Below are 10,643 nucleotides of genomic sequence, written 5' to 3'. Positions count from 1 at the left end.
CGTGTGTGTGTGTGTGCGTGTGCGTGTGCGTGTGTGTGTGTGTGTGTGTGTGTGTGTGTGTGTGTGAATTCTGAGGGCCTCATAAATCTTCTGTCAGGAGCCCCAGAGGCAGACACCCAGTTCCATGCAGAAAAACATGTTGAGGGGCTAGAGAGATGGCTCAGCAGTTAAGGGTACTGGCTGCTCTTCCAGAGGACCAGCGTTCAATCCCCAGTGCCCACAAGCACAGCTCTCAAATGTCTGTAACTCCAGTTACAATGGGATCTGATGCTATCTTCTGGTATTCTTGGGAGCTGCATGCATGTGGTGCATAGACATGCATACAGGCAAAACGCCCACACATATAAAATAAAATGAAAAAAAAAAAAACCCAAAATTGACCTCCCCACTGAATCCAAAGCATTGTTTTCTCCCAATGAGACTAAGAAAGAGGCCAAAGTGCTGACTTAGTCCTGTCCTGGGAGGAGTGAGTAGATTGAATCTTGAATTCTCAAGCACAGAAGGCTATTTAGGACTGATGGGGCTGGGAGAAGCCAACTCTGTCCAGTCACCAAATCTGTTCAGAGCTGGTGATGTCAAGTTACTTTTTAAAGGGACAGATGTCCCTTCCAAATGGAAAGGCAATCCTTTGTTTTGTATGCTGGGTACCCTGAAGGGTAAATAATGTGAAGGCAGGCCCACAGAAAGAGGGGAAGACCAGCCAAGTTAAGGGACTACTAGGTGGTGGGCTATCCATACTCTAAAAGCTCCCTCTCGCCGTGTTTTCTTCCCTCCACCCCTAAAGCCTCCAGGGAGGACTTGGGCTGTGGCTCTGCAGGGCAGCTGCAGGAATGAGCCCTGAGTCTGGTGGCGGCTCACATTTCAGCACATGGCACAACTCCTCAGAAGCTCTTTAAAACACCCAGGAGATGCTGTGCTGGGAGCCGTTCCCTTCCGGTGTCCTCAGGCATCAGGAGACAAAGACCCCAGACACAATGACTCCTTGAGATCATCAGGGCCTCAGCTCCATTTATTTGAACAGCCAGAGACTTCTTGTACAAGCAGCAGTCTTAAGTTGTGGGTATACATTTCGTGCTAACCTGGGCTGGGGCTGAGAGACACACATGCAAACACATAGTCAGACCCCTTTCTCTGAGGTTTAGAATTCTGGGAAATAATTCCTTCAGTTTCCATAGGACTATATCTCTAAGCCCCACTCTACCTGTACTCACATAAGTAGTAGGTGAAATGCTGAATATTGAGCACAATGTACATTTCCCATTCCTCTCGTCACAGACACAAAGACGGTGCGCCCAGGATGTTCTCAGGAACTAGACAGCCTTATGACAAATGGATATACTCCCTTCTTTCTGGCCCTACAGAAGAGGCTGCTCCTTGTGAGCTTCATCTGGACCTTTTATCACATGGAGATTAGGGTGAGGGAGGCTTCCAGGGAGTGACTCAGCCTGACCTGCCTCTACCATAGCTAGAGGAGTGTCGTTTCTGCAAGCATCCAGGTTCCAGGCTGAGACGCCAAAGGCTGATGCTCTCAGCCCAGGCACGAGGAGGCCTCATGGTGGTCAAGAACTGACGAGGGACAAATGCACACATGGGATCAGGGAGGCTTCGAGACGCTCAGTAGGTGAATCGCATCTTTTGTGAGTAGCCCAGCTTGTCCAGGTTAGGATGGCAGGCCAGCTGTACCATAGGCGGTGGCCCACAGAGCAGCAGCAGCACATCATCTGCTGGAGCAGGCAGGTGCTCCTGGATCATGTCGGCAGTCACAAAGCCCTTGCTGTAGGTCCAACCTGGAGTATAGGAAGGGAACATATGCTTCCGATCCATGTCAGCAAGAGAAGGTGATGTTTCCAGGACAGACCACTGGGAAGACCCAGAGGGGCTCCTGAGAAGGCCTCAGGTTGGAGTGGCCACTATAGCCATATCCCGCCACCCACCTGAAAAACAGGAGCCTCGAGGAGGGGGATCAGGAGATCATTTTGTCTGTGCACACAGATTTAGGATTCTGGCAGTGTCGGGGTGGGGGGGTCTGTTTTACTGAAACCAGAACTCGCAGAGGGGCAAGGTCTTGATTTAGATAATGAGGGACTATCCGGATGTTCAGAAATGACAAGATACCTTCTGGAGGATGGTCCAGAGTGAACCAGAGCTTAAACCGGTTAGGATGTTGGGCCTGCAGTTCCTCTAGGTCCTCCCGTAGGATGATGTCTTTTTCAGTCTGAAATGCAAATGGGGAAGCAGAGTCTTGGAACCCTCCGGCCCCCATCAGGAAAGGCCTTTGCTATGACAACCTTCTAACCGAGAAGGAAAGGGAAAGCTAAAGCATGCTCAGGTTCTAGGAAGAGTGAAGACCTGGCAGTGCACGTAGGTGCTAAGGATCAGGAAGTGACCTTCATTTACACATTACAAAGGAGTATTTGACCAAGAAGGCCCAGGTTCCTATGCTCAGCAGGAGACACCTCCATCTTCTCTTGCTTCCCCTGGGAGGCAGGGAAGAGATTTGGCTTAATATTAGGTCTCCTTTCCTTCTTTTCTTTCTTTCTTTTTTTCCCAGTATTTATTTATTTTTATTTTATGAGTATTTTGCCTACATGTATGTAAGTGCATTGCATGGGCGCCCATTGCTCCTGGAACCCGGGAGGGAGTGTCAGACCCTGTAGAACTAGAGAGAGAGAGAGAAGGTCGTAAGCTGCCATGCGGGGAGTGGAAACCAAATCTGCATCTTCTTCTTGCCGGTCCCCCTCTTTCCTTCTTATGGTGACAGAGAACCCTGTATTCCCAGAGGGGCTTCCGGACAGACACTGCAATAGGCACCGGGCCAGTTCTCTCTCTCAGTCCTGTCTATTCACACAGCCAACTTGAAAGTGCTGGGCCTGAGAAAAGCAAACCAACCTGGTTGGCAAAGAGCAGAAAGCACTGAGTCGGATCTTCGGGGACTTTCAGGATGGCCCGGATCAGCTGCAGCATTGGGGTGATTCCTGCACGAGGACACCGCATACATAGTGAGATGTGTTCTCCCCGCTCTGGCCCAGCTCCTTCGCTGGCCAACTCCACCATCTCAAGGCTTATCCTTCACACTCCCTGTGTTTTCCTGTTGTATCTAGTCCTAGTCCTCGGCCTCCACTTCCATGTTCACCAGGCCCTACATTTCTGGGCCTTAACATTCACCTAAGAACACAGTGTAGAAGCCCTTTGAAGGACTCAATCTAAGACACTTGCTCTGAAAGTCTCTTGGGGGTAGGAACACAGACATTATAGATTAGGCCAGATACAGTAGCACATGTCTTCAATTCCCAGCACTCTGTCATATCTCTGTGAGGACAGAGAGAATTCTGGGCCAACCAGAGCTACATAACAAGATCCTGCCTCCAAAAAAAAAAAAAAGTCATAGATCACAGACCACTACCATCCCTTCAGTTTCAATGATAAGAGTCCTGCCGGGCGGTGGTGGCACACGCCTGTAATCCCAGCACTTGGGAGGCAGAGGCAGGTGGATCTCTGTGAGTTCGAGGCCAGCCTGGTCTACAGAGCTAGTCCAGGACAGGCTCTAAAGCTACAGAGAAACCCTGTCTCGATAAACCAAAAAAAAAGAGTCCTGGAACACTGCTTATAGAGGGTAAGAACATGTTCTTTGGAATCAGGCAGAGTCAGATTCAAATCCTGACTGTGGCCATTACTAACTAAATAACCCTGTGGTAGCTGGGCAGTGGTGGTGTGCACGTCTTTAATCCCAGCACTTGGGAGGCAGAAGCCAGCCTGGTCTCATTCTGTAGAACAGCCAGGGCTACACAGTGAAACCCTGTCTCTAAAAACCAAAAAACCAAAACCAACTAAACAAAAAAACCCCTGTGGAAACCTAAGTTCTAGGAAATATCCATTTCCTCATTTGCAGATGAGAAGGGATCGCGGTTACCTGCTTACAGAGTAGTGGGTATGTAACAGATGGTGGTACTGTAGTAGTCTATTTTGTGTGATATAGAGGATTGAATCTAGGACACCCAACATGCTAGGCAAGTGCTCTTCTACCACCGTGCTCACTAAAGTGGCCAGGCTGGGCTAGAACTCTGTTTTTCTGTATGTAGCCTAGGCTGATTCTAAACGTTTTGATCCTCTTGATTCAAACCCCAAGTCGCTGGAATTACAGGCCTGTACCACCAGGCCTGGATTTTTCCTCCTCAGCTATTCATACCTGTTTCTCTCGAAGTCATTAAATCCACTCAGTTTGTGGAGAACCCTCCTGATTTATTGCTCCCATTCTGTGAAAAAATATTTTTGTTTCTACTTGCTTATGATTTCAGCTACTGGGGAAGTCTAGGCAGTGATGGGGGTCCCTTGATTAATGGCTTGTCCTCTATCACAAAACTTGAGATCACATAGGAATCTGCATAGCAAAACCCAGCAATGATAAGCAAAAGTATCCCTCCAGCAATACAGACCTGTCCCACCAGCAATCATTCCCAATTTCTTGGCCACTCGCAGTTCCGGTGGAGATTTTTTGTTGGACTGAATGTTAAAATTCCCTGAGAAGTCAAGTGAAGGGTTAGAGTCAGTTCAGACTCCGACTAAGTAAACAAACGCAGAATTGAAAACATGCCCTAGGCTGTTTTAGCAGCTGCTATGAAATCTGATCCTGGGACTTGGGCGGAGGTTTGAGTTAAACCTGCCCTGACAATTACATGTGAAGGACAGAGGGGCTGGGCTGTCTGCCTCCCATCAGTTCTCAGAGTAGGGGCACAGAAGCCACACCCCAAAGAAACCCAGTGGTCCCACACTGTCTGCAAGATTCAGAGCCAAGTGAGGGCAAGAGAAGGTGTGTGGAGCAAAGACCCTCTGGCAGAGAACTGCTCCCTGGTGAAGGTGGTAGGCATGGTGCCAGAGTGAATTTCGTTTCCCTGGTGGTCCAGAGACTCACCAGGGGGATGGCACAGTACCCAGCTGTTCCCTTGGGAAGGGCGAAAAGCTTTCTCTTTAGGTTCTTAGCCAGAGGGAAGACTCTGAGGGAGTGAAGGAGAAGCAGAGGTTTGGTAATCTCCACAGCTGGCCGCCATGGCTGGTGAACGAGGTGAAACCTGCCTTTCAGTAGCATAGGTACTTTGGGGACACAGCATGCCCACAAACAGACTGTACCGGGGACTGCAGGGACAGAAGTGAGGCAGCAGGAAGGAAAGGACAGATAATCACCTTTCCCAGCATAACTGAGCAACCCACTCGGCCCTCGGAACTCCACCACATCCCCAATCTTCAGGCTGTCCAGGTACTGCGACATCTTCCCTCCTTCAGGAAATTTGGGGTGCACACCTTTCAGATAAACCTGATGATGCAGAGAGGGGGAAAATGTGTGTGAATGTGTGTGTGTGTGTGCACACGTGCAGTGGGTGTGTTCGCACACATGCGTGTGCGCATGCCTGCCACAGCAAGGGTGGAGAGGTCGGAGAACAACCTCAGATGTTGATGTGTGTCTTTCATCTTGTTTCAGACAGGATCTTTCTTGTTCTTGAAAGGCTAGTTGGGTCCCTAAACTCCGAGTTTATGGTGGATAGTTCTCAGGCACCCATTTCCCATCTCCCAGCAGAGGCATGCTGGGATTTCAGATGCATGGGCTACTGTGTTCAGCTTTTGCATACACGCTGGAGAATACCAACTCAGGCTTGTGTGGCAAGGGCTTTACCCAAAGAGTAGGCCATCTTCCCAGCCCTGTGGTTTCTTTTCTCTACGCTTACCTTGATGACAAGATCCACATAGCCTTGGTCTTCATCACTGGTGACAGGAGTGTAAGGCCTGATGACTAGACTTCCATCAATTCGGGCAGAGAGGTAGACATGTTTGCCTGGAACCATGGGGAGAGTTACATAAGCTGCTGTGGATGTGCTGTGTCCCCGCCACCTCTCAAAAATACCCAAATCTGAGAGAAAAGGATATTTTGCTTCCCGATGTGGGTCCAAGGGACTGTCTCTCGGGGAGGATCCCTCAGCAGTAGTTCCTGCCTCCTCCCACCTGGGAAACTCCCTCCGCTACCGCCAGGATCTTAGCAGCAGCAGGTGAGCAGAGGCTTTGCACAGTGGGAAGAAATGAGTGTTTGCTGGGGTGGGAGGAGGGTTATGACGAGTCCTACGGGAAAGAGGGAGGGCTGCTGGAGGTTAGAGGTGTCTAGGGGCACAGAAGCCACACCCTAAAGGAGTGGTCTCTCACAGGCTGAAGGATTCCAAGCCAAATGAGGAAAGGGGAATGGTGTGTACAGGGAAAATAGCCAAGCAGTGACTCGCTCTCATAGGATGCCAAGGAGAGAAGCCCACTCCCTTTTCCTTACCCACAGGCAGTCCCAGAATGTGGTGGGCGGTGGGCAGGGCAAAGCGGAACCTCCTGGTGTTGTGGCTCACAGTCTAGAGGATGGATGACAAGATGTTTCATCAAGCAGGTCTGGTCTGCCAAGTCCCTTGGAGCAATCCAACCACCCCGTGGATGCTATCTCTCAAAGTAGGGGAACTTCGGTCCCCTCTCCACCCTATCCACCTTCTTCACAACGTACCGTCTTGTCTAGCAATCGCAGCAGGTACTTCTCATCCGGGTCCTGGAGAGTGACCTTCGGCCGGCGGGATCTTCGAACCAGATAGGTACCCACAGCCAGTCCGAACAGAGTCAGCAGCCCCACCCCCAGAGAGGCTAGCAGGACCGGGCTCTACGGGTAGAGGAGGAGCCGGGGAGGGGGTAGGTGGGGGACCAGGGATGAAGATTCCGAGCTCCAGCGAGAGAGAATGCCAAAGCCACAGAAGTGAGCGGAGTAGCGTCCCCAACCCGCAGCTGGTGCAGCGAGACCCCGGCATCCAGGCCTGGGCTGCCCAGCCCCGTGGAGCCGACTGCCCAGAACCAGGTGAGGCGGGGACCCCGGGCTCAGGGCACCGAACAAGGGTCTTACCGGTTGGATTCCCATGACCTAGGGCTACGTCCCGCTCCAGTGGGGCTGACAGATCCCATAATGCGCCGCGGGGCGGGCCCGGGGGCGGAGCTCTCCAGGGCGTGGTCTATGGGGGGAGGGCCCGTGTGGCCCGCCTCTTCCCTACGGATTGGGTGGTCCAAGGATGCGGTTAGCTAGGCCGTCCCAACCCACTCCTTTCTAGCTTTCTGGTCTCCTCCACCACTTACAGTACCCCAAAGGGAAGGGATGACAGTTCTGTCTAACATGGAGCCAGGCTAATTCGAGTGATAAGAAATCTTCTGGCCGGTTTGAAAACCTCATGGAAAGTGGAGTGTTGAGCCAGAGACAAGCTTAAAGTAGAACAGGAAGTCATCAGATGGCAATTCTTGGTTTTTTCCCAGCCGGTTGCCTTGCCAGACAATTGTACTGTCTGCCTGATGTTTCAGGAAGGAAAAGTGGCAGGGCAACTTCATTTCCTAGTCCTTCAAACAAAACAACTGATTCTGCTCACGACATCAGTTCATCAGATTCAGTCGAGAGGGGCTGGAAGATGGCTTCGTAGTTAAAGAGTTCATCACTCTTGTGCAGGACCCTGGGTGGGTTCCCAGCACCCATATACTAGCCCGTCTGTCATCCTAACTCTAGGGGTTCTGGTGTCCTCTTCTGGCATCCTCGGGCATGACACACACGGTGCACACACATACAAACATACATACCTGGAGGCAAAACACTCATACTCAAAACAAAAATAAAACAAATGTATTTTAAAAAGCAAGGGCTTCAAGTCAAGCTTCCCACCACGTGTGGGTCCTCACCAAGGCAGGTAATACTACACAAGAATTATGCCTCTAGCCCCTAGTGGCCCTGTGACCTTCGACAACTTACTCCATTCCTCTGCATTCTTCATCAGTAGGTGATATAGTTTGTAATCTTTGGGTATTTGGTTCATAAGGTTATTCTGAGGCGCGCTGAGATGTGCTTGTCTTTAGTGTAATGTCTGTCAGAGGGCAGAATGCTAACTGGATAGCATCACTGCTGTAAGTCAGAAGATAGCCCCAAGGCTCCATGAGGGTTTAGGACACAGCTCTGCTGACGTCGTAAACATGGAACAGGAATTAGAAATGGACGCCAGAAGCCGCTGGGGCTGCACATTTGCCAAGATGAACATGCTCTCTCACACACAAGTTTCCCAAAGAGAGTGAGTGACACTTGCTGTTTGAGTGATGGATGAAAGGCCCATACATGACACTACCGACATCAGAAATGAACACCTTCAGGGCACTGGGGACAATGAAGTCTTGGTTTCCAGTCAACTCCGAGTGATCCAAGAAAAGTTTTGTTCCCTTTTTCTGGGCTAGCTGAGAATGTCACTGGAGCCCCCGACGTCCCCACCTTGCTGACCATCACTGACCTTTTCACTGCCTGGTTCTGTCTGTAGAGGTTCCTTCCAGGTCCTCCTCCTTTTCCTGGGTGGGATGTGGCAGCAGGGAGAGATACAGAACGAGAGGAGAGGGTACTTACAGTCAAAGGGGCACACAATGAGGACCACTGGATCAGGCATGTGAGACTGGCTTATCCTGCATACTGTGTGCTCCCAACTGTCATGTCACATAGGCAGGAAAACAGGCCTTTCAGGTAAGTAGGCCGTAACCACAAAGGGCTGACAAGACCATGCCCAACCTCCATGTCTTTTGGGAGTAGCAGCCTGACTAGTATCCCATTTTAACCATCCTGTAGACCCCACAGGTCATTCCAGTCATTCCATAGGTCACATATTCACCAGGCTCGGTACTCTAATGGTGGAGCACCACTACCCTTCTCTGCCTCCTCCAAAGGAGCCTTGAAAAAGAGACCTTGTTTTGTGTGGAAGGGGGAACTGAAGCTTTCCTTCAATATCCCCCCTACAACATCATTATATTGGCTTAAACAATGATTTGACTCAGCACCTCATGGACCCCTTCTCCCTGAAAACCCTAAAAATAATAAATAGTTGGGTGCTGGGCAGTGGTGGCACAAGCCCAGCAGTAGGGAGGCAGAGGCAGAGGCAGAGGCAGGCGGATCGCTGTGAGTTCCGAGACCAGCCTGGTCTACATAGAGATCCATGTGCCTCCGCTTCCCAATTGCTGGGCTTAAAGTGTTCACCACTATACCCAACTTCTACCATATTTTTTGAGACAAGGTCAGTCAATGGACCTGGAACTCTTTGGTTACCTGTGCCTACCGGCTGCACAGTAAGCCCCAGGATCCTCTCATTTCCACTTCCTAGAGCTGGGACTGTAGGTACACACTACCACATCCATTTTTCCCCCGGGCACTGGTGAAAAACACAAGTTCTCACGACTGCCTGGCAAGCACTTGACTCACTGGGCAATTTGATTTGCTCAGCCCTTCCAGTATCATTTTTAAGCAAACCCCATGTTTCATATAATTTGCCCTTAAATATTTTAGCGAATACCTTGAAAAGATAAGGCACTAAAAAGAACCATAATGCCACTATCACACATACAATAATTGCAAATGGTTATACATTAAAGTAGGCTTTCGATGTATTATTGTATGAATTTTAGAGCATGTATAGATTTGTGTAATCACCACAATCAAGATATAGGATAATTTTTTTTTTTTTGGTTTTTTTTTTTTTTTTTCGAAACAGGGTTTCTCTGTGTAGTTTTGCGCCTTTCCTGGAACTCACTTGGTAGCCCAGGCTGGCCTTGAACTCACAGAGATCCACCTGGCTCTGCCTCCCAAGTGCTGGGATTAAAGGCGTGCGCCACCACCGCCCGGCAATATAGGATAATTTTACCACCTCTAAAGCTCTTTTGTGCTTTCTTACTTTACAGTCTCAATCCTTTGTTTTTCAGACAAAAATAGGACCCTTGTATGGCAAAGCACATCTAACCAGTTCTCATCACCTCCACTGCTACTGCTCTGGCCAAGGCATCTCCATATTTTCTGCAGATTCCTGCAGTTGCATCCTAACTAACTAATCTCATTTCCACCTCCATCCTCCTTCAATCACTTTAATAGTAATCAATGTATTGATTTAATTTAATTCACTTTTTTTTCTTAGGGGGGTATCTCACAATGTAGCCTTGGCTGACCTGAAATTTACTATGTAGACCAGGCTGGCCTCGAACCCACAGGTATCTGCCTGCTTCTTCCTTGAGTGCTGGGGCTGGCTTCCATCTGTTACTTTAGCACACTGTGCTGCTCGCTCCCCTGATAGAAAACCTCTACAGCTCCTCTGGAACACCCTCACATATCTGTCTAACATCTCTGCTCCCTCTTCAGTACGCATGCTCCTGGGGGGGGGGGGGGGGACAGTCTCTGTTTACTGATGCATCCTAAGTGCCTTGAACAGTACGAACGATAAAGAGGTAAGAAAGGGTTCTGGGAAAAATACACAAAAGAAAATGTAATCACTGCTGCTGGTAAGTGAAGAAGTCTTGCACTCCCTGAACACCAGGGAGCTAACTGTTGGGCAGACATGCCAGACTTCCCTGGTGGAGCAGACACTACAGACAACAATTCCCCTTGCCCTCCAGTCCCAGGGGGGGAATCTAGGGAGGGATGGTTCACTGAGGCTTGGATGGGCACTGCTCACACAGAGGGCCTGCATCATGGCTGAGTCATGCTAATCTAAGGAAAGCTCTGACTTTATAAGAGGACCGCTATTAAACCTGCCCAACCTCTGCCGCACGGGGAGACATTATCTTTATGATTCTGGTTAGGG

At 49.8% G+C, this 10,643-nt stretch overlaps 1 protein-coding gene and 1 long non-coding RNA gene across 3 annotated transcripts in view; one reads left to right on the top strand and one right to left on the bottom strand.

The window, feature by feature from the left end:
• Window positions 1-979: 979 nt before the first annotated feature.
• LOC128109709 (NADH-cytochrome b5 reductase 1) lies at window positions 980-7,042 on the bottom strand. Its single transcript, XM_052737005.1, has 9 exons — window positions 6,911-7,042; window positions 6,524-6,673; window positions 6,305-6,377; window positions 5,718-5,824; window positions 5,179-5,308; window positions 4,434-4,517; window positions 2,890-2,975; window positions 2,116-2,215; window positions 980-1,787 (listed from the first exon to the last, which is right to left on the bottom strand). Exons 1-9 carry the CDS (start codon window positions 6,923-6,925, stop codon window positions 1,615-1,617), a joined length of 918 nt encoding a protein of 305 aa, XP_052592965.1. The 5' UTR covers window positions 6,926-7,042; the 3' UTR covers window positions 980-1,614.
• LOC128109711 (uncharacterized) overlaps window positions 6,555-10,643 on the top strand; it is an 11,786-nt gene continuing 7,697 nt past the window's right edge. For both annotated transcript variants that reach the window (XR_008217911.1, XR_008217910.1), the window contains exon 1: window positions 6,555-6,865. This is a non-coding gene — a long non-coding RNA (uncharacterized LOC128109711). The remainder of the gene's footprint in view (window positions 6,866-10,643) is intronic.

This window comes from Peromyscus californicus, unplaced genomic scaffold (assembly GCF_007827085.1).
Source record: "Peromyscus californicus insignis strain IS unplaced genomic scaffold, ASM782708v3 Scaffold_14__1_contigs__length_90479793_seg_2, whole genome shotgun sequence".
Taxonomy (NCBI): Eukaryota; Metazoa; Chordata; class Mammalia; order Rodentia; family Cricetidae; genus Peromyscus; species Peromyscus californicus.
This window is presented reverse-complemented; position numbering and strand designations above follow the sequence as displayed.